Source organism: Portunus trituberculatus, chromosome 13 (genome assembly GCF_017591435.1).
Source record: "Portunus trituberculatus isolate SZX2019 chromosome 13, ASM1759143v1, whole genome shotgun sequence".
NCBI classification, from domain to species: Eukaryota; Metazoa; Arthropoda; class Malacostraca; order Decapoda; family Portunidae; genus Portunus; species Portunus trituberculatus.
This window is the reverse complement of record NC_059267.1, coordinates 3,841,781-3,869,280: the sequence shown is the minus strand read 5'-3', so window position 1 is coordinate 3,869,280 and position 27,500 is coordinate 3,841,781. Positions and strand designations below refer to the sequence as shown.

The window sequence follows — 27,500 nt, the reverse complement described above, 5'->3', positions numbered from 1 at the left end:
TCTCCCTCATTCTTACCTCATATCCCTACTCCAATTTTCTCTCCTTTTTCTTATATTATCTTTCTTCCTCTCTCCTTTCTCTCCCTTACTCTTTGTTTAACTTTCTTTGCTCTTACATCATTCCCCTACCCCAATTTTCTTTCCTGTTTTTTATGTTCTCTCCTTTAAATTTTTTCTCCCTTACTCTCTCCTTCCTCTTCCTTACTCTCTCCTTTCTCTCCCTCACCCTTATCTTATCTTTTCTCCAGGGCATTCGAGCATATCTTCGAGGTGATCCAGACAACGGAAAACATGAAATTTCTGGTGCTCGCGTCCTACCTCGAGATCTACAACGAGGAAATTCGAGACCTGCTGGGCGTGGACACCAAGAAGAGGCTGGATCTTAAGGAACATCCCGACAGAGGCGTCTATGTACAGGGTGCGTGGTGGTGGTGGTGGTGGTGGTAATAGTTGTTTTTGTTGTTGTAGTAGTAGTAGTAGTAGGTGTTGTTGTTGTTGTTGTTGTTGTTGTTGTTGTTGTTGTTGTTGTTGTTGTAGTAGTAGTAGTAGTAGTAGTGTCTGTGTGTTTTTTAATGAAAGAGGAAACACCAGCCAAGGGTAAAAAAAAGCCCAGTGAGGTGTTGGTCCCTAAAGAAGTTAAATAGAAATACTGTCGGAATGGCATAGGATTTTTTTTTTTTTGTGTGTGAACAGTACTCTCTCTCTCTCTCTCTCTCTCTCTCTCTCTCTCTCTCTCTCTCTCTCTCTCTCTCTCTCTCTCTCTCTCTCTCTCTCTCTCTCTCTCTCTCTCTCTCTCTCTCTCTCTCTCTCTCTCTCTCTCTCTCTCTCTCTCTCTCTCTCTCTCTCTCTCTCTCTCTCTCTCTCTCTCTCTCTCTCTCTCTCATTACCTATAGTTATACAAGATTTAGAAGTAAAATTAGGTTTCTTTTTCGTCAGCCTGCATGCCTACTTTCCTACCCGTCTGTCTGTCCACCTGTCTGTCTGTCTGTCTGTCTGTCTGTCTCTCTCTCCCTCCTTCCCTCTCTCCCCACTCAGCAAGGAGGGAATTAAACACTTCACTCCTTTCTTTTCTCTCCTCCTCCTCCTCCTCCTCTCTCTCCTTTGCTCCAGCTCTCCCTCCCTCACGCAAGAACCCAATCATCTCCTCCTTTCATGAGTATTGCTGCAATTTTTCTCTCTCTCTCTCTCTCTCTCTCTTTCTCTCATACTTGCTTTTATCTTCCTCTCCTTGTACTAATTTTCTTTTCTGCCTTACGTATGTGACGCCGCATTACAGTTATCAGTATTCTTGTTTTTTGTGTAGTTAGGAGAAATTGTTGGTCTTCATGTCTGTCTGTAAGTGTGTCTGTCTGTTTGTCTGTCTACGTATCTGTTTCTCATGGTGTCTTTTTCTATATATTTTTATTTGTATTTGTGTAATATCATACTTAGCTATTATCATTTTCTCTCTCTCTCTCTCTCTCTCTCTCTCTCTCTCTCTCTCTCCTCCGAGTACTATTGATTGTTTGCATAATTCAGTTAGTGACGCAGAGTTTGGTTCCTCGAAGGTCGATTGGCATTTCAGACCCTTACCTGGTGGCCTTGACTGAGGAGGAGGAGGAGGAGGAGGAGGAGGAGGAGGAGGAGGAGGAGGAGGAGGAGGAGGAGGAGGAGGAGGAGGAGGAGGAGGAGGAGGAGGAGGGTGGGGAGGAGGAAAAGGAGGAGGAGATGAGATATTAATACCCCAATGTCCGTCAGTTGGCAATATTTCGAGGGTCTCTCTCTCTCTCTCTCTCTCTCTCTCTCTCTCTCTCTCTCTCTCTCTCTCTCTCTCTCTCTCTCTCTCTCTCTCAAGCTCTCCCAGTACCATCTTTATTTAGTGTATGTAAAGTCTTCAATTTCTTTTTTCTTTTTCTTTCTCCTTTTCTATCTATTATCAAACTTTCTTTCTCCTCTTCCTCTCCCTTTCCTCTCCCTACCTGTCATTGACTCTCCCATTCCTCTCTTCTTAAACTTATGCAAACTTTGATTTTTATCTTCTTACTCCTTCTGTGTCTTCAATCAAGTTCTCTTTCTCCTCTTCCTCTCTTCTCCCACTAAGTTTTCTTACTCTTCTTTCTCTGTAAAACGTATGCACTCTCTTCCATTTTCTTTTTTTTTTACTTTTTTTCAATTTACTTTCTCTTCTTCCTCTCCCAGTAACTTTTCTCCTTTCCTTTCCTATAAAACGTATGCAAACTTTAATTCTTTTTCGTCTTCTTACTCCATTTTCACTTTACTTTCTCCTCTTCCTCCCTTCCGTTAACTTTTCCTTCTCTACTTTCCTATAAAACATATGCAGACTTCCATTTTTCCTCTTCTTTCTCCTTTTTTCAGCTTACTTTCTCTTCTTCCTGCCTTCCAACTAATTTTTCTACCACGTATGCAAAACTTCCATTTTTTCCTCTCTTTACTTCATTTGCACTTTATTTTCTTTTCTTCTTCTTTTCCTCCCACTAACTTTTCCCCTCTTCTTTTCTATAAAACTTAACTTCTATTTTTTCCCCTCATCTTACTCCATTTGCACCTTATTTTTCCTTCTTCCTTCTCTCCCACTAACTTTTCCTACTCTTCTTTCATTTAAAAACATGCAAACACTCAATTTCCTTCTCTTCTTACTCCTTTTTTCATCTTAGTTTCCCCTCTTCCTCCCCTCACACTAACTTTTTTCCCTTTCTTTCCTAAAAAAAGGCATGCAAACTCTTCCACTTCCTTCTTTCTTTTTTTTTTACTTTATTTTCATCTTACTTTTCTCTCTTCCACCTTTCCCACTAATTTTTCTCCCCTCTCTCTCTTTTTCCTCACAGGTCTCTCCCAGCACCCGGTCCACAATACATCGGAGTGCGAGGAGCTGATGGACCGAGGCTGGAAGAATCGGTCCACGGGCGCTACTCTTATGAACGCTGACTCCTCTCGCTCACACTCCATCTTCACCATCACTCTGGAGATGATGGAGACTACGGGGGAGGACGATGCTATACGAAGTGGAAAATTGAACCTGGTAGACTTGGCGGGTTCTGAACGACAAGCCAAGACCGGTGAGTGAAGAAGTGGTGGTGGTGGTGGTGGTGGTGGTGGTGGAAGCGGGTGAAAAGTGAAAGGAATGTTGGGAAATGTTTGTTTTGTTGTGTTTTTATCTGGGTTGTTGTTTTCTTTTATTTCTCATTGATTTGTTTTGACTTGTTCTATACTTCAGTAAAGTTTATTTTGTTTCTTAGGAAATTTTGTTTTCTTTTAATTTCAAATGTCAGGAAGTTTTTTTTTTCTTTAATTCAATTTATAATTCTGTGTTTTTTCAAGTTTGTCTCTCTGTTTTATTGTACGCTTCTTTACTTTCAATATACTTGTAGCTGTCTTTTCATAATATCAAAAGTGTGTGTGTGTGTGTGTGTGTGTGTGTGTTATGTCCTGGCCTATGACGCCTGTAGGTAACTTGAAGAGTATTGGAAGCGCTGTTATGCTTCCACCCATTAGTGGCGCAGGCAATTTTATTTATAGTGCTACCCATATTAGGCTCCATATCACCACTCGAGCGCATCTTTGGTGTAAGCACCTAGAACCTGAGTATCATGGTGATATGTAGGTAACTTTAAACCACTCGACAAGTGGCATAGTTTCAAGGCCGTACTTGGTGGGATTCGAACCTACGCGTGGACATCTGCCCGATCCCTGGCTCACCGCCTTATCCACTACGCCACCGCCTCCTGTGTGTGTGTGTGTGTGTGTGTGTGTGTTTCACTGTTTGATCTGCTGCAGTCTCTGACGAGACAGCCAGACGTTACCCTACGGAACGAGCTCAGAGCTCATTATTTCCGATCTTCGGATGTGTGTGTGTGTGTGTGTGTGTGTGTGTGTGTGTGTGTGTGTGTGTGTGTGTGTGTGTGTGTGTGTGTGTGACTGACCTCTCCCTCATCCTCCCCGCTACAGGAGCCACGGGGAGCAGGCTGAAGGAGGCCACCAAGATCAATCTGTCCCTGAGTGCCCTGGGTAACGTCATCTCAGCGCTGGTGGACGGCAAGAGCAAGCATATTCCCTACAGAGACTCAAAGCTCACCAGGTTGCTGCAGGTGGGCGGGGCTGCTGACAGGATGATGACTTGATGACTGGCTGACTTGACTTATCCTCTGACTGAACTGATCATTTATGCAGTGACTGAAATAATAGATTGCTGACTTTCTCACTTGTCTACTGACTTAACACTTTCTTAGCCTGTTCTCTGGTCTACGTAACATTTCAGTAGTTTGTTTTGGAAGTGATACGAACACTTTATCATTCTCTCAATCTCTGCCCTGGTCTTTCACTAACAATGCTCCCTAAACACTTGGTCTGTCCTCCAGTTCTCGTGACATCCTAGGGCTCCTTGCAATGCGTCACGAATACTTTACCATTCCCTCAATCTCTGCTTTGGTCCTCTTTCAATAACAATGCTTCCTAAACACGAGGATCTTAACACTTTCTTAGTCTTTCCTCTAGAGTGTGACATTTCAGTATTCTTTGCAACGCTCCAAGAATATTTTACCATTCCCTCAATCTCTGCTTTGGTACCCTTTCAATAACAATACTCACTAAACACCAAAACACACCCACTTCCTTATCGCATCCTTTCTCTTCCATTACAGGACTCTCTGGGCGGCAACACGAAGACTCTAATGGTGGCTTGCCTGAGCCCCGCCGACAACAACTATGACGAGACGCTGAGCACCCTGAGATACGCTAATCGTGCCAAAAACATCAAGAACAAGCCCAAGATCAACGAGGACCCCAAGGACGCTATGCTGAGGGAGTACCAGGAGGAGATCAAGAAACTCAAGGAGCTACTCGACAAGCAGGGCCCGCAGGAGACCAGTGAGTGTTTGGGTGATGGTGGTGGTGGTGGTGGTGGTTGGGAAGAGAAAGAGGAGTTAGGTGGTTAAAAAATGTACTTTCGTGGTATGAAATGATGTAAAAGGTATTATATGTTTGGTGAAGATTGGAAGGAGGAGGAGGAGGAGGAGGAGGAGAAGGAGGAGGAGGGGAGGAGGTGAAACAGTATGAAGCAGTAAGAATCAAGGAAGTGGGAGAAAAGGAAAAGAAGATAAAAAAATGACAGCGACACGAAACAACACACACACACACACACACACACACACACACACACACACACACACACACACACACACACACACACACACAAATGAATAAATAAATAGATAAATAGAATACGCATAAAAGAAAAAAAATGAAGCGAATCAAAACAAAACAACAAATAAACAAAAATAAAACTAGTCTATATAAAGTACCAAGTGAACGAAAAGAAAAACAAAAACAAAACACACAACCACGAAAAAAGAAAAAAAAAAAGGAACAAAACTAAACAAAACTCCAGAAAAAAAACACTTACATATTTCAGTCTAAGTCTTAAAAGGCGGCCATGTTGTTACGTCACTGGTCCGGGGGGTGAACGACTCTTGGACAGGAAGGTCACGTGACGCGTTGAAGGGGCGACTAATCTGACAGAAAACGAGAAGACATGTTAGGACAATTACTGAGATTACCATGATAGGGAGAGAGAGAGAAAGAAAGAAAGAGAGAGAGAGAGAGGAGGAAGAGGATGACAGGGGAGAAGATAAGAGGGGAAAAGATTGAAGCAAGATGAGAGGGGAGGATTATAAAGGTAAGAGAGGGGAGAGGGTTAGAGTAAAACATGAGGGTAATGAGAGATGTTTGAAGTGAGTGAGAGATAGAGAGTTAGATTACTTAAAGGAAAGAGATGGAAAGAAGAAAGGACATGATGAAGAAAAAAAATTAAGGCCAGGAGGATGAAAGAAAGGGAAATAACAAAACTGAAGCTAAATTAATCTAACTTGACATGATTTATATTCACCCAACTTCGCTTTCTCTACAAAAAAAAAAAAAAAAAGGGGAAGAGAATTAAAGACAAAGGAAATATCAGGAATGGCTAATCTTCATGTACTGTTAATTGAAACTTTTGCATGTATCTTTTGCTTTTTGTTCTGACGTGTCTCGCTTTGTCCTCATCAGGAAATGGAAGGAAGGACTATCGAGGGGGAGGAACAGGTTGGTTTGTCTTAGTGTGCCCTTAAAGAGTGCCGTTTTCTTTGCTTCCCATGTAAACACTGAGTTCTGGCTGGCCCTTCCCTTTTACTAAATAGTGTGTGTGGTGAAGGGGACAGGCGTGTGATTACTATTCTCTCTCTCTCTCTCTCTCTCTCTCTCTCTCTCTCTCTCTCTCTCTCTCTCTCTCTGTAACAGTAGTGCAATGTAAATACTCCCTCGAGGCTATAGAGAAAACACAAGGACTTTTCTCTATTTTAATCTTTCAATTCTTCCTTCAAAGGGTTCGTATAAATTCTTCTCTTTTGTATTCTCTTTTATGTCTTAACTTATTTCTATTCCTTTCCCCAAAAATATCAGCTCGTTTATATGTACATTGGTATTGTATTTTGTGTGTTTCTTGGTTTTATTTTTGTTTCGTGTTCTCAGTTTCGCAAATTTGTGGTCCTTTTGGTTTTACACTCTTGAGGGTATATCAGTTTTTTCTCCTTCCTATTTGATTTATCTATTTTTGCATCTCCAAGTCTTTAAGTACAAGGATTTTATCAATTTATTCATTCATCTATCAATTTAATCTACAACTTTCAATATATACCTTTTTTTCATACAATTTCAAATCATTTTCTTCTGCATAATACTTCCATCGCCTCAGGTACGGTAATCCTGACATTGGTACGACGACTCAAAACTCTTCGCATGTGTACAGTTACCTGCGTGCATTGAGCCACAGGTGTGCTTCTCTGTAAATACAACAGTGTTTTATTTTGTATTCTTTGGGAGTTTTGAATAATTCGCAACATTGCCTATTAATGTATCTATTTTGATTTTGTTTTGACTCATCTTCCTTTGCAGAGACCAGAAGGAGGAGGAGGAGGAGGAGGAGGAGGAGGAGGAGGAGGAGGAGGAGGAGGAGGAAGAAGAAGAGGCTGTGTATTGCCGTAGCTATTCCTGTAGTTGGTAATTTAGATAGTGGCCATAAGCTCCTCTGTAGTGTGTAAAGGTCGTGGGTAAGGGCAATACGACCTTACATAAGAGTGATGAAAGCTGCTGGCTAAAACTGCTTGTTGCTTTGGTAATGAGTAGAAATCCACTTGCAAAAATACATGCAAGTGTGAACAATGAAGGTCCCTCCTCCTGTTACATAAGAAACAAACAATCTCACTCAACAAACTAACGACTGAAAACACACAAACACAAAACGCAAGGAAAATAAACCGACACGAATGAATCAATGGAAAAGAAAAACACTTATTTCAAACAACACAAACCACAATAACACATCCACAACACCAAACCAAACAAACTAACCTAATAACACAAACAAACCACAATAACACATTCCCAACACCAAACAAACTAACTTAACCTAACCACACAAACAAACCACAATAACACATTCCCAACACCAAACCAAACAAACTAAAACTAACCTAACCTAACCACTAAACAAACCACAATAACACATTCCCAACACCAAACAAACTAACTTAACCTAACCACTAAACAAACCACAATAACACATCACTAACACCAAACTAACCTAACCTAACCTAACAAAACACACGAACAAACCACTCACGACCCACTAATCCCTCCTTAGCCCCGCCAACCAACAAACCCATACCTGAATAACCCAAGCCTGTGTTCCTCTTAGTCGTGTCAGTGGCGCCGGACGAGAGTGTTCTGCAGCAGGAGCGGGAGAAGGTGCGCAACGAGTATGAGGAGAGGATGCTGAAGATGAAGGAGGACATGCAGGCGGAGCAACAGAACAATGCTTTGCTTCAGGCCAACATGGAAAACCTCAAGAAGCAGTACGAAAGTAAAATAATGGAGATACAGACCAAGGAAAGAGAGGTGAGAGAGAGAGAGAGAGAGAGAGAGAGAGAGAGAGAGAGAGAGAGAGAGAGAGAGAGAGAGAGAGAGAGAGAGAGAGAGAGAGAGAGAGAGAGAGAGAGAGAGAGAGAGAGAGAGAGAGAGTCATATAGAAACTAGCATTTCCTATACACTATTTCTTGTGTGGGGATTAGAATAGTGAAGACTGTGGCTTTTAATCTTCTGACCTCCATAGACCCTTCCTAATGTCAATAAAATGGTCTAATCGTACACAAATCTCAAAGTAAAAATGTGTCCCAGTATTGAAGGTGTTAAAAAAGAAAAACTACTAGAGATAATGGTAATAATGACCTACCACCACCACCACCACCATTAACAACAACAATTAACAACAGCAACCACCACCACAACAACACCAGCAGCAGTACCAACAACATCAACAACAACAACAGCTGGAGGACGAGTTTATCTACGAGGACGACTTCGAGGAGGAGAGCCAACCTGCAGGCGGCGCTGATGTGGCTCAAGGACCAGCTGGGGGAGCATACAAGACCATACCCAAATCAGCTGTTTCTCAACCTGCCCCGTGAGTGTCCGTGTGTCTGTGCGTCAGTGTGTATTAGTCAGTGATCTAGTTAACCTTTACTTTCACTGATTTTGTAATGTTATATCTGTTTCTGTTCATCCATCTCGACTATTTACAACTATCGTGTGTATTTATGTATGTTAGTTTGTATGTGTGTTAATTTCTCGGTATTCGTTACATCAAATTCCTCTGATACATGATAATAGAAAAATGATGCTTAGATTTAAATTTTTCACGTGATTTGTTATTCGTTATATTTAGTTTACATATCACACATTTTTTTTTTTTCACTTTCAGACCGCAGGATATGATGAATTCTATGCAAAAGGAAGCACTAAAGAGGTAAGTGTATATTCCTCCTCCTCCTCCTCTTCTTCTTGCTTCTTATTTCCCTTTGCTCTCTCCACTTTCATCTTCATCGTCTTCTTCTTCTTCTTCCTCTTCTTCCTCATTGATCCCTGTGAATACCTTTCGTGATCTTTCTAAATCTTCCTTTTTTTCCTTTCCATTCATGCAAGTCACATTTCAGATCTTCCTTCACGAGTTTGCCACATTACTTCTTTAATTGTCAACCCCTGCAAATCTCTCTCTCTCTCTCTCTCTCTCTCTCTGTACCAAGTTTATTCTATTATTCATTTATTCCTTTTCTCCCACTTCTTAATTTTCCTCTGCATTTCCCTCTATGACATATTTCCTCTCCCTCCCTCTCTCTTCATTTCCACTTCCCTCCTGACATCTCCTTTTCCCTCAGTTTCCTCCCAAAATTTATTCTACCCTCATTTCTCTCTCTTTCCCCTCATCATTCTTCTCTTCTTTTCTTTTCCTTCACTAAATTTATTCTTCCTGGCCTCTCTCTCTCTCTCTCTCTCTCTCTCTCTCTCTCACTTTTCATTTCACTTCTACAATTTAATGCTCTTCTTCTTCTCTCTCTCTCTCTCTCTCTCTCTCTCTCTCTCTCTCTCTCTCTCTCTCTCTCTCTCTCTCTCTCTCTCTCTCTCTCTCTCTCTCTCTCTCTCTCTCTCTCTCTCTCTCTCTCTCTCTCTCTCTCTCTCTCTCTCTCTCTCTCTGTATAATTTCCTTTCTTTTTTTCTCCTCCACTCCTTAAATTTATCTCCCTTTCTTCACTCACCTCTCACTCTCCCTTCATTTCTATTCCAGTCACTCCATTTGTCCCTTTCTCCTCTTCCATCTATCTTTCTCTAACTAGCTATTCTTTTCCTCCATTCTCTCATTCACTTCTCTCATCTATACATTCCTTTCACCTTCTTCCCTTCTTGTATATTCACTTTGCTTTTCAATCTTGTTTTGTTTCCTTTTTATGTATCTACGTATTTGTCACACATCCATTCTCTTCTGTCCCCGATCCATATTCTAAAAAAAGGAAAACTACATTCACAAGGCTGTAGTTGAAGTTACACGTGTTTTTAAGGGCGTTATTATAGTTCTAGTAATATATTAACAAGGTATTTACATTATCAGCGGAAGAAACACTCTTATCAACGCGGTTCATAATCTCTGTGGCTTTGGGAAACAGACGTGGTGAGAGAACAAAGCTAACGAATATAAGCCTGTCTCTTGCTCTCTCTCACTCATCTCTCTTTCCTTTAGATTGAAGGAGCTGCAACAGAAGATGGTAGGAGGAGAGAAGACGCAAGACACGGAGCTGAAGGCGAAGAGGAACAGGCGCAAGAAAAACATGGAAAAGCGAATGAAGATCTTGAGTGAGGCGCTGAAGAACGTGGATGACGAGGACGGTGTGATGCTCAAAGTGTATGATGACATTCACGAGGAGCTCAGAGTGAAGACCGAGCTGGCTAAGAGGCAGAAAGCTAAGGTGAGATTGAGTTACTGATGTGATTGCTCCTGTGTTATAAGTGATGGTGCAACTGATACTACGACTACTATTACTACTACTACTACTACTACTACTACTACTACTACTACTACTACTACTACTACTACTACTACTGAAAAAATAAAGATCAGGAACACAATTAGCTCCACTCCTTCAGGTGACCCATGTATCTAATTAACGGCAATGAGCTCAGGTGATCGTGCTCCATAAATAGGTCACGGTGCATAATTAACGCGTCATTCTCGCACCACCTGATCGCTGATTGGTTCCCGGATGGCTGATGGAAATCCCTATTGACTGTTCCTTCTCTTAATCGGATTACGTGTGGTTGCTTCCTTCAGGCGGTTCCTTCAGCCTCTCAAATGCTTAATACTGGGGTTCTCGCTAAGTGTGCGCCCAAAAGAACCGTAATCGCCGCTAAGTTTACTACCGTTCTTGTATTTCTATTTTTATTTCGTATTAGAATTTTGGGGAATTTTGTCAGAATTTTCAGATAAGAAAAAGTGTATCTGGTTTTTTATGCTTTTCACTACAAACTTTTCCTTGCAACATTTGGTTCTCTGAGATATACTAAACAAATATGTGGTCATGCATTCTTCATTTAGGTCTTACAAAATTTTCGGCATATTTTTGAAGTCCTCACAATTTTCAAATATGCCAAACTGTAACCTGTTGTTTTTAATGCTTTTAATTACAAACTTTTCCTTTTAAGTGCGAGAGAAATTAATCGTAAATACTTCTCAGTGTATCCTTTTGTATTATGTTTTCTTACTTTCATGTCTAGTCTTTTTTTTTCTCTCTCCTTCTTTGGTTAATTCCACTTCAATACTTAACGTGAAGTTCCCGTCAAGTGTGAGCTAAAAGAGCAGTAACGTCCTTTCGCTTTATTATTTTTGTCTTATCTTTTACTTTTACTTCTTCTTCTACCTTGCCTAAGTCTGCGTAAGTCTGTGTAAGTCTGTGTAATGCTGTGTAATCCATGCAGGCCTCGCTGTGGACAGGTAATGGCAAAGACGATGGTATTCTTTCACGGTCTTCTTGCTTTATATTATTACCTTCTTATCGTGATCTCGTGCAAGGGACAAGAACTCCAGCAAAAATAGTAACCTGGAGCAAGAAAGAAAGAAAGAAAGAAAGCAACAACAATAATGACAATAACAATAGTGATATCACGTGTCGGCCTATTGACTTCTTGAATCGTCCTTTGTTTTCTTATATATATAGAAAAAAAAAAAATACGGCCAGGAGAGTGAAATAAAGGGGGTGTTGTAGTTAGTGTACTCATTTCATAATATAACTGTCCAATATTCGAACGCCTGTGTGTATTTATGTATGTATGTATATATGTATGTATTTTTTTATGGAATAGGGGAAGCTGGCCCAGGACAACAAAAAATAAACAAAAAAAGGCCCACTTGATTGCCAGTTCCCTAAAAGATTACGTGAGTTAGTAAAAATCTGGGATAAATATCTTGAAATCTCCCTATAAAAAGAAGTTTAGTCGTAGGAAGATGGAAATACAGAAGCAGGCAGGGAGTTCCAGAGTATGTATGTATGTATGTATGTATGTATGTATGTATGTATGTATGTATGTATGTATGTGTGTGTGTATGTGTGTATGTATGTATATGACCTAACCTGACCTAACTTGACCTTCCCCGCAGCTCAAGGCAATGGACCGCGAGATCTCAGACTTAACCTCCGAGTTCCAGGAGGAGAGAACTGATTACCTGGAAACAATTAGGCGGCAAGAGCAACAAGTGAAGCTGCTCACGGCCATCCTGGAAAAAGTGAGTCCTGGAAATGCTCTCTCTCTCTCTCTCTCTCTCTCTCTCTCTCTCTTTCCGTACATAGTAAAGAGTTCTGGACCATTGAATACACAGGAAAGCTCACCACTAAGATCATCCACTCCTCTCCGCCACTCAGATTCAGCCCACGGTAAGGAGAGACTGCAATTACAGCAACATCGACGCCATCAAGAAGGAGGCCCTGTGGGAGGACGAGTATCAGAGGTGGCGACTCCCTGATCTGCTCATAGTCAAGACCAAACTCCCTCCTGCAGGTGTGTGTGTGTGTGTGTGTGTGTGTGTGTGTGTGTGTGTGTGTGTGTGTGTGTGTGTGTGTGTGTGTGTGTGTGTGTGTAGTCAAACCTAATCGTGTCTAGCAAAATTTTTCCATTATTATATGAAAGTTATTGCAAGTTTTTTTTTGTAGATTCTGTTGTAATGATCATTTTAACGAGAACTAGTCGAGTGAAGCATGAAATGTGAGTGAAATAAGGTAATGATAACTATGGCAGGAAATAAATATAATCATTCTCTTTGAAGGCAATAATTCACAATATTTTTAAAATCACTCAAAAACAAAAGCTCCATTGAAATGTTTATACTCAACAACAACCCAATCAAAAAAGTTCATTGTTGTGTACATATGTGTGTGTGTGTGTGTGTGTGTGTGTGTGTGTGTGTGTGTGTGTGTGTGTGTGTGTGTGTGTGTGTGTTTACTCGCTGTTGAGTGGTTGCGCACATGACAATATAAATACATGTTTGTAATGGTAGAACTAATAGAATTTATAGGACCACCACCATCCTGTATTCTGTATCTGTCTGTCTGTCTGTATGTCTGTCTGTATGTCTGTCTTTTTGTCTGTCTGTCTGTGTGTGTGCGTCTGTCTGTGTGTACTCTGTAGGTCTTTTACTTAATTTTTTTTTCTGTATAAATTTACGTATTAATTTTGTTCTTTTTTTGGTTTGTTTTAAGTTCTTTTTCTTCCCTTTTGTGTTGAAAATTTCCTCAATTTATTCAGTTTGTTTATTCATAGCAATATTTACTTAGTTTCCATTTCCTTTGATATCATTCGTTTGTTTATTGTTTGTTTGTTTGTGTGTTTGTATATTTGCTGTCTGTCTATTTCCAATACCCATTTATATTTTTTTTCATTGTCTGTCTGTCTGTCTCTCTGTCTGTCTGTTTGTATTTGAGTCTGCTTCTCTATATGCTTCCACCCAACTCTCTCTCTCTCTCTCTCTCTCTCTCTCTCTCTGTCTGTCTGTCTGTCTGTCTGTCTGTCTGTTTGTATGTTTGTCTGTCTGTCTGTCTGTCTGTTTGTATGTTTGTCTGTCTGTCTGTTTGTCTGTCTGTCTGTCTGTGTCTATCTGTCTGTCTGTCTTCCCTCAGCAACACTGCAATCGTAGTAAGGCTTTTGTTTAATGTATCGCCATGTTTAGTGTTGCCCTTGAAACGTGACCTGACATGACCGTTTCTATGACCTCACCAAGTGTCGGGTCACCAGCAGGGAGGGTCAAGGTGACACTCGGAGGTTCAGGTCAAGGTAGACAATTATCATATGGTTGTAAAGACTTAATGTTATTGTTGACATTTCCGACACACGACACTCGAGATGTAATTATTGTTCACAGAGGCAATTTCATTAGTGAGCTTTGCGTAGAAATGATTAAATGACAGATAGAGATTACGAAATGTGGTTCACTCTCTTCACTTTATTCAGAATTATAAAGATTTTCTAGGATAGCGATTCTAATCTTCTCTTGGTTTATGTTTTGTGAGTGTTTGATTGATTTCATGACCAGCTTTTTTGCTCGTAGTAAATTCATATATTGGTGGAAGTAAAGATACATGATTATTTTATAGTTGTGTAACAGAAATTAATGTTTTTTAGTAATGACCTTTGAATGAATAAGTGAAAACGACACACCGTAAAAAAGGTTAATGAAAGAAAACACGAACAGTAAAGAGGACAAACGTGAACACAAAAGAATGTTTAGCAGACCAAAAAATACTGCTGGCGATGAATATGCATGATTATTATTAGCTTTTTCCAAATGTTTCGTGGCCTCCGAACAGCGCTGCCAAACTGAATCATGCGTAAACAATAATATTCGTTTGGCTAAAAAGTTGCAGCTTATTTTGCACATCTAGTCCACACACACACACACACACACACACACACACACACACACACACACACACACACACACACACACACACACACACACACACACACACACACATTTGCCATTCACAAAGCCATTTTCTAAAGGTCAGATTCACAAACACACGCACAAACGCATAAATTACGGTCAGGGCGGATAGGTCACGTCATTCAAGGTCATTCAAGGTCAATGTGTCTTCCTATGTGTCCCTTGACCCCTCCTCTCCCCTCACCATAACGCTACAGGGTAAACAGGGGGTCTTTCTTTACCCCCCACAGACACCTTTCCGGCTCAGGTGAGAGAGACCTTTACCTGTCCCTTAACGCATCTCTGTTTGTGGATCTTTTTAAGTATTTTTATTTTAGCATATTTTCCGGGTAGCAATGCAGGCCCTCCATATTTACGGAATTCACCTCACGCGGTTTTGAAAATGGAACCTTTGTTATTTCAGGAATTTTGCCGGTAACTATTCATTATACTACCTTATATAGAATCAAAGTAAGGTTTATATGTGGAAGCAGGTGTGAGATGAGCAATATCCCCGCATACCTGGCTGAAAGGATCTTAAATCACCGGTAAAAAAGGTTGTCACTCCACGCGGTTCAGGTGTCCACGGTTCGTCAACAAAACACTTTATACACGCGTTCGAATTCCGTCCGTATCGAGGGTCTGCGTGAAGTCCGTTGTTCTGTGCTCCACCTCTGCCGGGAAGGTCGCCACACCTCCCTCACCTCAGGGCAGGAGGCCACACACCCTCACCTCACAGCAGTGGACAGCACCGCGCCCTCCCTGACTTGTCTCGCGCATGTTGCCTATCATGTTCACACTTGCAGGCCCCTCCACCATCACCACCACCACCGGCACCAACAATCTGTCTGACTCCCTCAACAAGTACAACGAAAATCAAAATCCGAGCTTCAGCCTCAACAACAGCAACTACAACCTCAACAACAACCTGAGCATCAGCAGCACCACCAGCAGCAATGGCACGTCCGGTCAGGCGCCTCATAATCGCATCCAGCCCGGCGCTCGGTTTCCTTCCCAAACGGCGCCGGCCAGACTTGGAATGTGGGACGATGAGGACGATGACAGCATTCTAAAGGTTCTACTCACTGCATGTCAGAAAAAAAAGAGAAAGGGAAAGAGAAAAAATACACTAATCCTAATCAACTAATCCATGAACCAGCTCGCATGTCACGCCTTAAATAATCAGTCATTAAAACGAAAGAAAACAAAAAATTGGGACACAGAGCAAAGAACAGCTGAGTTTCCGCTTCAAATTTCGCACGGGTAATAGAGAAAACCTTAGCACGCCTTAGTACAGAAAACGTTTCCCTTCAAGCTTGCCTATTGATGCTTCTGCCTGACTCAAACTATAGCATGCTAGATCTCACCTTGCATGACCCCTGCCCGCCGTCACCCTCCCCTGCCTCTGTCTTCCCTGCACTGCTCGAGACGCCTGAGAGATGCAATGCTGTGTACCTGAGAGCTTAGCGTGTTAGTGGTAGTGTTTGCGCGAGTCACTTCCACATCTTTAAGTAGCAGGTAGAAAGTGGATGAAAGTTCAGATGGGACGAGTTGTGATTATTTTTTTTCTAGTTGGTGCTCTCTCTCTCTCTCTCTCTCTCTCTCTCTCTCTCTCTCTCTCCCGTGCAGGTAAGATAATAAAACTGAGAGGGATAGAGAAAGAGAGAGAGAGAGAGAGAGAGAGAGAGAGAGAGAGAGAGAGAGAGAGAGAGAGAGAGAGAGAGAGAGAGAGAGAGAGAGAGAAAGGGACTGCCTACAGCTTTCACTTTTCATATTTTCCCTTTCCTAGATTCTACATGCTTGTATGAGACCGTGTGTGTGTGTGTGTGTGCATGTGCATGTGTTTGTGTGTGTGTGTGTGTGTGTGTGTGTGCGCGCAGGCATGTGTTTATGTGTGTGTGTGTGCGCATGTTTTTATGTGTGTGTGTGTGTGTGTGTGTGTGTGTGTGTGTGTGTGTGTGTGTGTGTGTGTTATCCATCCCTGTAAGCCCCCAGTTCACCCCAGACGCGTCACTATTTTAAGATGGTCACTACAGGGGTGCAGTGTCTCGGCCGCCCTCGCCAGGCCCTTAGCGCGAAAATGGGCGGCTGGTCTGCTACCCTCCACGGAGCTGACACGCCCACGCCCCAGGAGGACACCGAGGAGGGGGAGGTGGAGGTAGAGGAGGAGGAGGAGGAGGAACTACGCACGCTGGGGGACGAGAAGATGGATCCATTTTTGCAGGTTGATTGATGGGCGGTGGTGTTGGTGGTGGTGGTGGTGGTGGTGGTGAAGGTGGTTGGTGATGATGACAGTGGTGGTGGTGATAGATGAAGTAGTGGGTAGATAGAATTAGTGATAGTGGTGGTGATGGTGATGAGTATAGCCTGTAAATGATATAAAAGTGATTTAGTGATGGTGATAAACAGATGAGGATGAAACTAGTGACAGTGAAGGTGAAGGTGACGTGTAGTGTATACAGTGAATGAATGATGTAGAGGTGATAGTGACAGTGATGAAAGTGATTTGAAAGTGATGATGCAATATGACACTGAACAAAAAAACAGTGATGCACAATAGATGCAGGCAAAATAAGTGTGGTGTTTAGATTAGAGTGATGAAAGTGAGTGATGGTGATGATGGTGATGACTTGAACATTTGGTACTGGTTGTGGTGGTGATGCCAGTGGTGTGGATGCGCTGGTGGTGGTAGAAATAGGGACAAGAAACACCAGGAACACCACCACAATCGTAAAGTGAACAAAAGAGAGAGAGAGAGAGAGAGAGAGAGAGAGAGAGAGAGAGAGAGAGAGAGAGAGAGAGAGAGAGAGAGAGAGAGAGAGAGAGAGAGAGAGTATAAAAAAAAGGAACAAAGGAAGGGAAAGAATAGGTTCAGATGGGATGCTTTTGTGCTTGTACGGGACAAATTCACACACACACACACACACACACACACACACACACACACACACACACACTCACACACACACAAACCTTTATTATTCTGAACATCTTCCCTTTAAAGTAAGCTTATCAGAAGAAGAGAAAACGGAAACTGAAGAAGAATTTGATAAAAGTAAAAATCCGTGGTAGGTTTCTTTTAAAAGTGCAGAACCAAAACCAGGCCAAGTTGATTATAAAACGAGCTATATTTTTTTTTTTCAGCAGCACTAAATAAAAAAAAGACTAAAAACACAAGCGTCGAGATAATGTCAAAAGTATAAAGCCTCGGTGGAGTGGAGTTAGAAATATAGAGTAAAATAAGATTATATACACGAAAGAGAGAATAAAAAATGTTCAGAATATTCAAAGGACAAACTTTACACCAAGAGAACAAAACACGTGACAATCCTCGTCCCTTTTTTTATGCAAATGTTGAGTCGTGTTTTTTTTTTTTTTTTTAGGTAACTAAATGCAAACGATGGCAATGTGGAATGTCTCTCTCTCTCTCTCTCTCTCTCTCTCTCTCTCTCTCTCTCTCTCTCTCTCTCTCTCTCTCTCTCTCTCTCTCTCTCTCTCTCTCTCTCTCTCTCTCTCTCTCTAATCTCCCCATCTTGTCTTTCCATCCACTTTGCACACAAGACATAAATTTCTAGTGAGTTTCATGCAGCTATCCGCCCTCACACGCACACACACACACACACACACACACACACACACACACACACACACACACACACACACACACACACACACACACGTTAATTTTCTTTCTCTGTCTGTTTGTTTATCAGTCAATTTATCTTTTCAACTTTCAACATATCAATCTGTCCATCTATTTATCTATCTATCTATCTGCCTATCTATACGTTTGCTGCATCTCTCCCTCTCCCTTTCCTTGCCCAGCCCCACTCTCTCTCCCTCTAATGGTTGAAATCATACAATCGGGTCCTTCGTGCTTTTAACGGGTCATACAAATTTGGGGGCCATTTTCGGCAGGGCAGAATGGCACTGAGCATAAACTAAGCTGGGAGGCTCTTCGGGTGAGCACGGGGAACTGCAAGGAGGGAGGGAAGGCAGCGTGAGATGAAGGGAAGGGAGGCCGGAAGGGAGAGAATAGGAAGACATGATGGGAAGGCAGGAGGGAGTGGAAATGACAGGTGGTTTGGAATTGAGGGAGGAAGGAGGAGGTGGAGGTGAAAGTGGTGGAAGAGAAGGAGAACAAGGAAGGAAATGGGTGAGGGAGAGAGAGAAGGGAAGTTAAGCCATGAGAGGGAAAGAAGTTAATTTGGCGGAATCGAACACATTTTTCTATAGATCGAAACGAGAACATGACTAACGAAAAAAAAAAAAAAAAGTAATTAAAGATGAACAAAACTTTAGCGAAAAACCAGGAAAATGTTGTTCATTCACTAATACCGAATGACACAAACAAACAAACAAACAAAAGAAGAGAGGAAAAAAAAAGACAAAATGAAGGAAAGGAGAAGAAAAAAAAAAAAAAAAACCCTCTACACTTGTTTCTATATATTCATTTTCTTTTTCAAGCATTACCGGATCTAAAATGTTGAAGTTAAACCGAGTCTCGGAATATATTTTCTACACCACAAAGATCTGTCGCATAATGTATTGCTTCGATGCGTTCCCCGCGGCTAAATATTTCACTCGAGTATGTTATTGTAATGGAGACGTGAAACAAAACTGCCTGAAACATGAAACTCTTTCGTTCGTTCTTTGTTCAATATTAATAATTCTATAAAAAAATAATTCACTCTTGTTCTGTCTGTTTAACATTTATTGAGAGAGAGAGAGAGAGAGAGAGAGAGAGAGAGAGAGAGAGAGAGAGAGAGAGAGAGAGAGAGAGAGAGAGAGAGAGAGAGAGAGAGAGAATTCGCATATCTCGTAACGTACATGAAAGAACGACATTGAACGTAATTCAGAAACTTTATACATGTGTACGTACATATCCGTGTGTAGATAAACATGACGTGTGTACTGAAAGTTACACACACACACACACACACACACACACACACACACACACACACACACACGAGCGGTAATGTTAAGTGCGTGTGTGTGAGCGTGTAAAAAACAAAAGCTAAAGGTATACACAAAATAGCAGCCATTAATGTGTATATACTCGTAGTCTGGTGTGATCTTAAAGCTTCGTGTGTATGAGAAAAGTTGAGCTCGCGAGATTACCGTATTTAGCTGAACTTTGACCTCCATAATGTGCGAGGTCACGACACACACACACACACACACACACAGGTAAGTCAAGTCCCCATATAGAATTTCTGCATGTAATTTAGTATCTATGTTTCTATTATTTTTTCACCTGTAGCAACGAATGACCTTCCCTGCCCTCTCGTGTACCAGCCTTTCAGTTTCCCGCCTCCAATACGATTCACGAATTCTGGTTAGCCATTCATTACGTTACGGAGACTTTTGAGAATGATTGATAACATAGAGCGAGAGCGAGAGAGAGAGAGAGAGAGAGAGAGAGAGAGAGAGAGAGAGAGAGAGAGAGAGAGAGAGAGAGAGAGAGAGAGTATAACGAAATTAGAACTCAGTCAAAGGAAGGAGGAGGAAGGACATGAAAAAGACGACAAAGAGGAGGAGAATTAGTGAGAGAAAAAAGAAGAAAGGATACACGGAAGGGAAAAAGTGCAACAAAAGAACAAAAGAATAAAGAAAAGAGGACGAAGAGAGAGAGAAACAGCTGCACTTTAGGATTGGAATACACAATAAGAGAAAGCGGGAACCCATCACTTGCTATCCTTCTAATGGCGAGCAGGAGGAGGAGGAGGAGGAGGAGGAGAGGAGGAGGAGGAGGAGGAGGAAAAGAAAAGGAAGATCAAGCATGAAAGAATGAAAGAAATATATAGAAAGAAAAACATCCAATCCTGCTAATAGTTTGTTCTGGGTCTGATTTGTGGCGGGGCAAGGCGGGGTGACGGATGGGGCGAGGGGCGGGGCGGGCGAGGCGAGGCGAGGCGGGGCGGGGGTCTGATGTTTGGTAGGTGATCAACAGGTGAGGTGAGGGAAGCAGATTGTGTTGGCGTCCCCCGTGTTGCTTCCCTAATCAAGAAACAAAACATAGATCTTTCCTCCTCCTCCTCCTCCTCCTCCTCCTCCTCCTCCTCCTGTTTGAACTTTAGCTTTTCTTCTTCTTTTTCTTTCTCCTCCTCCTCCTCCTCCATTTTTCTTCTACTTTCTCCCGTTTCTCTCTTACATTTCCTTATTTCTTTCCTCTTGTTTTTGTTCTTTTCTCTCTCCTTCATCTTTTTTTTTTTTCATTATTCTTTCTTTTCTCTCTATTCCTTTTACTGATATTTTCCCTTCGGACTTTCATTTCTTTTTACTCCTGACCTGTTCCATTTCCTCTTTTCTTTTTATTTATTTTTTGTTTCTGGTGGTGCTGCTGTTACTTCTTCTTCTTCTCCACTTCCCTCCACTTTCCTCTCCATTCGTGCTCGTTCTCCTATTCTTCTTCCTCCTCTTCCCCTGCGCGCATTCCAATTCTTCAGCCTTATAGATGGACTCCCCTCGAGATCACTTGTCATGCCTACCACGTCTCCTCTGCCTGTAAACTCCCACAATGCCACGCTAGAGACTCCTCCTGCTTCTCCTTGTCTCCTTACTCCCTCCTCTTGTTTCTCGTTTTCTTCTTTTTTTTTTTTCTGCTTTTTTTTTCTTGCTGCTCAATTTTCGTTTTAGTTTTTGAAGTTTCTGTAAAAGTTCTGTTTATTTTTTCTTCAGTTTGTTTCTTTTGTTTTTACGTAACTCACCAATTTTTTGTTACTTTATCTTCTTTTTTATTCTTTTTACTATTTTCTATGATTGTTAGTTTGTATATTAACTTTTTTTTTTATAGTTCCTACCTGTTTTCTATTTAATTACTCTTCTCCCTCGTCTTCCCTCCTTCTCCTCCTCCTCTTCTTCCTTGTGCTCATTTTCTCTTTCCATTCCTGCAACAGGCCAGGTTTTTTTTAAGTGTCCTTTTCCCTCCTCCTCCTCCTCCTCCTCCTTATGCTCATTTCCCTGCTTCCATTCCTGCAATAGGCCGTGTTTATACCTGGGCAGCGTGGTTCGAATTGTTTTGCCATGCCATCTCACGCCTCTCCCCAGCACCACTCAATTCCTCTAGCACCCTCTCCCGCCTCCCCATTACTCCCCCAGCACGCCATTCCGGCACCGCTCACTCCATGCAGCGCCGACCCTCGCACGCAGCACCGCACGCCCTCTTTAGCCAGCCCTGAAAACTGCTTGAAGTGTTGCAGGAAGGTTAGTATAAAGGGAATGACTCCGTGTTCCTCTCCATTAAGTGTGATTTTGTTTAGTGTTGGTGTTATTACATGTGTGATACTTTTATAGAAGGGTTTAACTCCTTCGATACTGAGACACATTTTTGATTTTTTGGGTATGATTAGACGATTTTATTTGCATTACGAAGGGTCTATGGAGGGCAGAAAAATAATGGCCAGGGTCTTTACTATTCTAATCCCAACATATGTTTCTGTATCTGTATTAAATCGTCCAGTAGTAACCAGAATGAATATGAAAACGCGTCCTGGTACTGAAGAGATTAATAGACTGACAATAGAGGATGGTGCTGGTGTTATATGATGGAGTAATATAGTTATGGAAGGGTTTGATAGACTGATAGAAAGAGAAAGGAAGGTGGAAATGTAAAAGGTGAAAGGGAGCTATCAGTTATTGCCTAATGAGATTAGTTGTTTTAATTGAGATAATGTTGAGTTGATAACGTAAACACAAAGGAAAGCAAATGAATGATACATCTTTTATTATCTATTACTCATTGTTAGATATTTTGATGTCTGCGAATATAAGGTTAGAAGTGTGAATATCTATAGCAAGGTACGTACATCCAGACACAGAGCAGGAATGAATAGATTGAATGATACGATACATGAGGGAATATTTCATGTTATTCCCTTTTTAGACGTAATTTAATCAAGTACTGATGTGAATTTTAAATGAAAAAAAAAAACTCTTATAAGGCAGGTAACTCATGTAAATAGGAAGAGGTACATTCTATAGAAGGTCATTAGATTTTACAATACATTTCATACCTTCTTGCTATCACTGATGTAGTTAAGAGAAAGACTCACTTTAGAAATACACTATTTAGATACAGAGAAATAGAAAAGCATAGACGAACATAAAGGAGAAAAGGAACAGAGAAGCAAGCAGGAAGCGTGTGTGTGAGAGAGAGAGAGAGGCAGAAACACGATCCAAGCAGCACGGAGATACGTAATCAAATGGACGCACTGATAGAAAGACAGCCAAGCAATGCACCCGGCCAATTAACCAGGCACCCAGACAGGCAGACAGTTAACCAGACAGCACACGCCGATAGAGAGAAACAGATAGAGAGACGGACGAGCAGGAATACACGTAGATCTCTCCCCTCCCACCCAGCGCAGTCTGACGCCCTCTCTTGCTTACTTCAGCAGAAACTACAGAGAAGCGAGGAGGAAGATATCGCTGGCAACTACTTTAAGCCCAAGAAGAGAGCCAATGAACTGCTGGTGCGATTTCAAGACGATTCCGCCGTGGGTAAGTACATTCTGGGTGTCTGGCAGCTGACCCTTATTCAGAAACACTTTGCTCTCTCACCACGATTATTTTGAAGGGCCACACAGATGATTAACCAAGTCCTAAACAGTATTTGTCCTGTTGATAATGCTGATAACTTGCTAACATGTTACTAGAATCACAGAAATAGCCTTCAAAACTCGTGTCACTTCAATTACAGCCCTTTGAAAATAGTGAAGGTGAATAGCGGAAGTGTTTCAGATTATGAGCCACTAGTGTGTGAAGGTAGAATATAAAGGTGGTGGGTTTTGACAAGGGGTTCAAACAGTACGGTATGAAGTGTTGCTACTTGTATAAACACTTCTTCGGTAGGAAATATTAGTTGTGGGATAATGATGTGTTGTAAAATCAGTATTGCGCGGTGAATGACTAAATCCTGGGAGTCTTAATGTGTCTGGAGGTGCAAAATATGTGTGGTGAAAACAGTGCGGTATGAAATATTAGCAGAGAGATAATGAGATGTGTGTGTGTGTGTGTGTGTGTGTGTGTGTGTGTGTGTGTGTGTGTGTGTGTGTGTGTGTGTGTGTGTGTGTGTGTGTGTGTGTGTGTGTGTGTGTGTGTGTGTGTGTGTGTAGAAATTAAGACGTAGTGTTTTTGAAGATTTAATTGTGTTACTTATTCTTCTGGTGAAGTGTGTATGTGTGTATGTATTTCACCCTCCTCTCTCTCTCTCTCTCTCTCTCTCTCTCTCTCTCTCTCTCTCTCTCTCTCTGGTTTTCTCATTTTTATAATTTCCGTGTGTTTCTCTGAAGGGAGTGAAAAGAAAACAGCCATGCATAATAAAGAACAGATGAATATCTAATAAGGAAAGAAAAGAGAAAAAAACAGAAACGAGAGGAAGTAATGAATAATATATTAACAGGCAAGACGAAAGAAGGAAAAATAAGAAAGAAGTCACGATAAATGTAAGAAATGTGTTATAAGAAAGTATGAAATAAAAAAATAACGAAAAGAAATAAAATAGTGAAGAAAAACAAATAAACACGTAATTATAAGACACGCAAGATAACAAAAAAAGTAGAAAAAAGAAATTAAAGAAAAAATGAAAAAAAATGAACAAATAATAACAAACAAGTGGACCCATTAAAAAAAAAAAAAAAAAAGAAAAGAAATGCTAAATGAAAGAGACAGAAGAAGAAGAGAGAAATAAAAGTAAGAAATTAGGAGGAAAAATGAAAGAGAGTAAGGAGAAGCCATGAAACACACGAGTAGACAATTAACTAAAAGAAATTAATAAAAAAAAAATGAAAACACAGGTGAAGGAAAGAGACAAGAGAGGATGAAGGAGAGAGACAAAGTGTGAGGAAAGACAGACAAGACAACGACTTTCATTTCGCACTTCTCGTCTTCCTTTAATTAAATCGCTGAATCCGACCAGAGAGAGAGAGAGAGAGAGAGAGAGAGAGAGAGAGAGAGAGAGAGAGAGAGAGAGAGAGAGATTCCAGCTACATCACGCTGCACTTGTTACAGAGAATATCTAGTGGAAAGTTTTATTTTTGACATAAATTTGTGAACATGAACCGCAAAAAGAAGAAATAGGAGATCAAAGACGAAAATAACAGAACCGTGTAATAAAATAAATAAATTGATAAAGTTGAGTCTATAAAGTTAAAGGGAAATGAAAATATTGTAAGTCTCTCTCTCTCTCTCTCTCTCTCTCTCTCTCTCTGTAACGATTCTTCTCTTCTCTCATTTCTTTCCCGGTCACATCTTTTTCATATTTCCTGGGCAATCTATCTTCTTTCTACTTCTCTCTCTCTCTCTCTCTCTCTCTCTCTCTCTCTCTCTCTCTCTCTGCCTTCTATTTTCGTCATCCTTTCTTTCCTCTCCTTCCTTTTTTCCTTTATTCTTGCTATGCTGATCAATTTCTTCTTCTTTCCTTTCTTTTTCGTCTTTTCCTCCTTTTTCCGACTCTTCCCTTCGCCTGTACCTTCTTTTTTTTTTCTTCCTTTTCTTCATTCTTCTTTTTCTTCTTCCATTCTTTCTCTACGTCCTTTTTTTTCCTACATGCCTTGCTCCCTTCCTTCTTCCTTCATTCCTTTTTCCTTTACAACCTTCCCTCCTTTCTATCCTTTCGTCCAACACATAACAACCACCACCACCACCACCCACACCCACACATCACACTTCTGAACCACTATTCCTCACCCACAGGCAGCAGCAACACCACTACCACTAAGCGAGGCGGGGCAGCGGGCAACCACCTGACAGCCAGCCTGGGTCCTGGTGGCTGGTCTAACCCTGGAACTTTAAACGCTTCCATGAACCACACCAATGGGTCTTACAACACCTCGTGGGGCTCCAACTCCTCCTCCACCTCCAGTGTTGGTGGTGGTGGTGGTGGTGGTGGTGGTGGCGGCGGTGGTGGTGGAGGTGGTGGTGGTGCTAGTGTAATGAATAATGGGTGGCTAGGTGAGTAATGAATGCTGTTAAGTTATAATTGTTGCTGTCTGTTTTCGTGTCTGTATCTGTAATTCTCTGTCTCTGTCGGTGTGTATGTCTATGTCTCTCTCTCTCTCTCTCTCTCTCTCTCTCTCTCTCTCTCTCTCTCTCTCTCTCTCTCTTTCTCCACAGCTGTTGTTCTTGAATTTGACACCTTCTTCATATCATCCAGCCATTTTCTTATTCCGTTTTCTTCTTCATTTTCTTCTTCTTCTTCTTCTTCTTCTTCTTCTTCTTCTTCTTCTTCTTCGTCTTCTTTTACTTAGTCTTCTTTTTCTTTTCTTCCATTTTTCTCCTTCTTTCTCTTCACTTTCTTGTATAATTTTCTTCTCTTTCTTTCATTTTAACTGTTGTGCCACATTACATTTCTCCCCAAACGTCACTTTACCTTTACAATTACTCGCATCTTTCCCATTTTCTGTATTAAGAATTCCGGAGTGACACTAAAAGACACACGTCCGCATTCAGAAACGCTTTGCTCTCTCACCGTGACACTCTTCCAAGGCCACAGAGACAACCAGCCAGTTTTTCAAGACAGTTTCTTTTCATATTAATCTAGAAATCTTACCAGTCCGTCACCAGAACCATAAGAATACCCTTGAAAATATAACTTGGCATCACCAGAACCCTTGAAAGCATGAGGGTCTTCAATAAGGGTCTTTGGAGAGTAATGATGGTGAAAGAGCAAAGTGAATACGGGGCTCACAGTCATAAGAGTACTAGTTTCTTTCCTCTCCCATGCCGAACAGACACAATGAGACACACGGTTAGTCTACACAACAAGGGTTTCCTCTTCCTCTTACACAGAATAAGTATTAAAAGATATACAAATAGAATAAAGCTGGTCTCTCTCTCTCTGTCTCTCTCTCTCTCTCTCTCTCTCTCTCTCTCTCTCTCTCTCTCTCTCTCTCTCTCTCTCTCTCTCTCTCTCTCTCTCTCTCTCAACACAACAAGGCCGTATCTTTCACCCAGCGACACCTCTGCTACACTAATTACCTTCCCTGAAACACGAGGCAACCAAAGCAAAGCAACGCAAAGCAACACGTAAAAACAACACTAGTTTTTCTTCCACCTGTCTCCTGTACGCCATAAAGAACTCTAAAGTCTTCCGTGTCTCCCTGCAACACCCGAGTAACACACACTGCCTTCTAAAAACCGTAATTTAAAAGCGCATCAGTTTTTTTTTATTAGTTTTTCTCTACGCAATAGGTAAACAGTAAAGTCACCTCTTCCATGCAACACAGCAGTATTTACTCTCCGCGAAACACAATTATACACATACAAGGAACACAAGACGCAACACACCAGCCAAGCATATTTCAACACTGTCTTTTCTCCTAATCTAATTCATGCATAATACATATACACATTTCCCAGAATGCAACACTGTTACAACACAAAGAGCGAAACATATAACACACACACACACACACACACACACACACACACACACACACACACACACACACACACACACACACACACACACACACAGCGCAATGCAACACTATCTAGTACTACAATTTTTAATCCTGTACTATCATAAACAATCTCTTTTTATCTCGTAACTTTCAACAACATAAGTTACACACCCTGCAACACACGCACATGTACACACACTCACGTAGAAAAAGGGTCAATGCAACACAATTTAGTACCACAGTTTTCTTTTATATCACTGCATCCCTATAAACAACAGCCTTTCAGTACGCAACACCACAACACCACACAACTGAACAAAAAATAACGTAAAGCAACACAAAATTAATGCTTGTGTTTTTTTTTTATTACTTCTCTACCTAATACACATCTTTTCCATGAATCTAGCCCTATAACTGAACACTAGAGAGAACTTTAACTTGCAACACAAGAAACACCCAAAGCAAAGAACGTAACATAACAAAGTGGCATTCTTTTTATTCTCGTAACTAACTATCGTAAAACACACAAAAAAATATCCCTGAAATAAAGCACAACACAATGCAACACATCAGAGAAACACCAGATTTTCCTCTCCGCACTTCTGCCTCATAAACATCAAGTCTTTTATCCCGCAGCAATTCAACAACACAAGCTACGTACCACGGAATACAAAATAACAAGATAACACACGAGGCAATGCAACACAACACAGCAACACTATATTACCCAGCTCATACACAACAGCTGGTGCTTCCCTTACGTAGAA

General features: G+C 41.3%; 1 protein-coding gene across 4 annotated transcripts in view; it reads left to right on the top strand.

Moving 5' to 3' along the window:
• The window catches only part of LOC123503241 (osmotic avoidance abnormal protein 3-like), a 59,864-nt gene that overhangs the window by 28,601 nt on the left and 3,763 nt on the right, over positions 1-27,500 (top strand). Inside the window, exons 6-19 of one of the 4 annotated variants that reach the window (XM_045252806.1) lie at positions 249-418; positions 2,826-3,056; positions 3,946-4,085; positions 4,638-4,863; positions 7,727-7,926; positions 8,301-8,491; positions 8,789-8,833; positions 10,100-10,325; positions 12,011-12,136; positions 12,273-12,408; positions 16,363-16,550; positions 21,431-21,535; positions 22,726-22,831; positions 25,025-25,282. In XM_045252806.1, the coding sequence (XP_045108741.1) occupies positions 249-418; positions 2,826-3,056; positions 3,946-4,085; positions 4,638-4,863; positions 7,727-7,926; positions 8,301-8,491; positions 8,789-8,833; positions 10,100-10,325; positions 12,011-12,136; positions 12,273-12,408; positions 16,363-16,550; positions 21,431-21,535; positions 22,726-22,831; positions 25,025-25,282 (2,348 nt within the window). Of the gene's footprint in view, positions 1-248; positions 419-2,825; positions 3,057-3,945; positions 4,086-4,637; positions 4,864-7,726; positions 7,927-8,300; positions 8,492-8,788; positions 8,834-10,099; positions 10,326-12,010; positions 12,137-12,272; positions 12,409-15,132; positions 15,402-16,362; positions 16,551-21,430; positions 21,536-22,725; positions 22,832-25,024; positions 25,283-27,500 lie in introns of all 4 variants that reach the window. The other 3 variants (XM_045252809.1, XM_045252808.1, XM_045252807.1) reach the window with 3 other exon arrangements.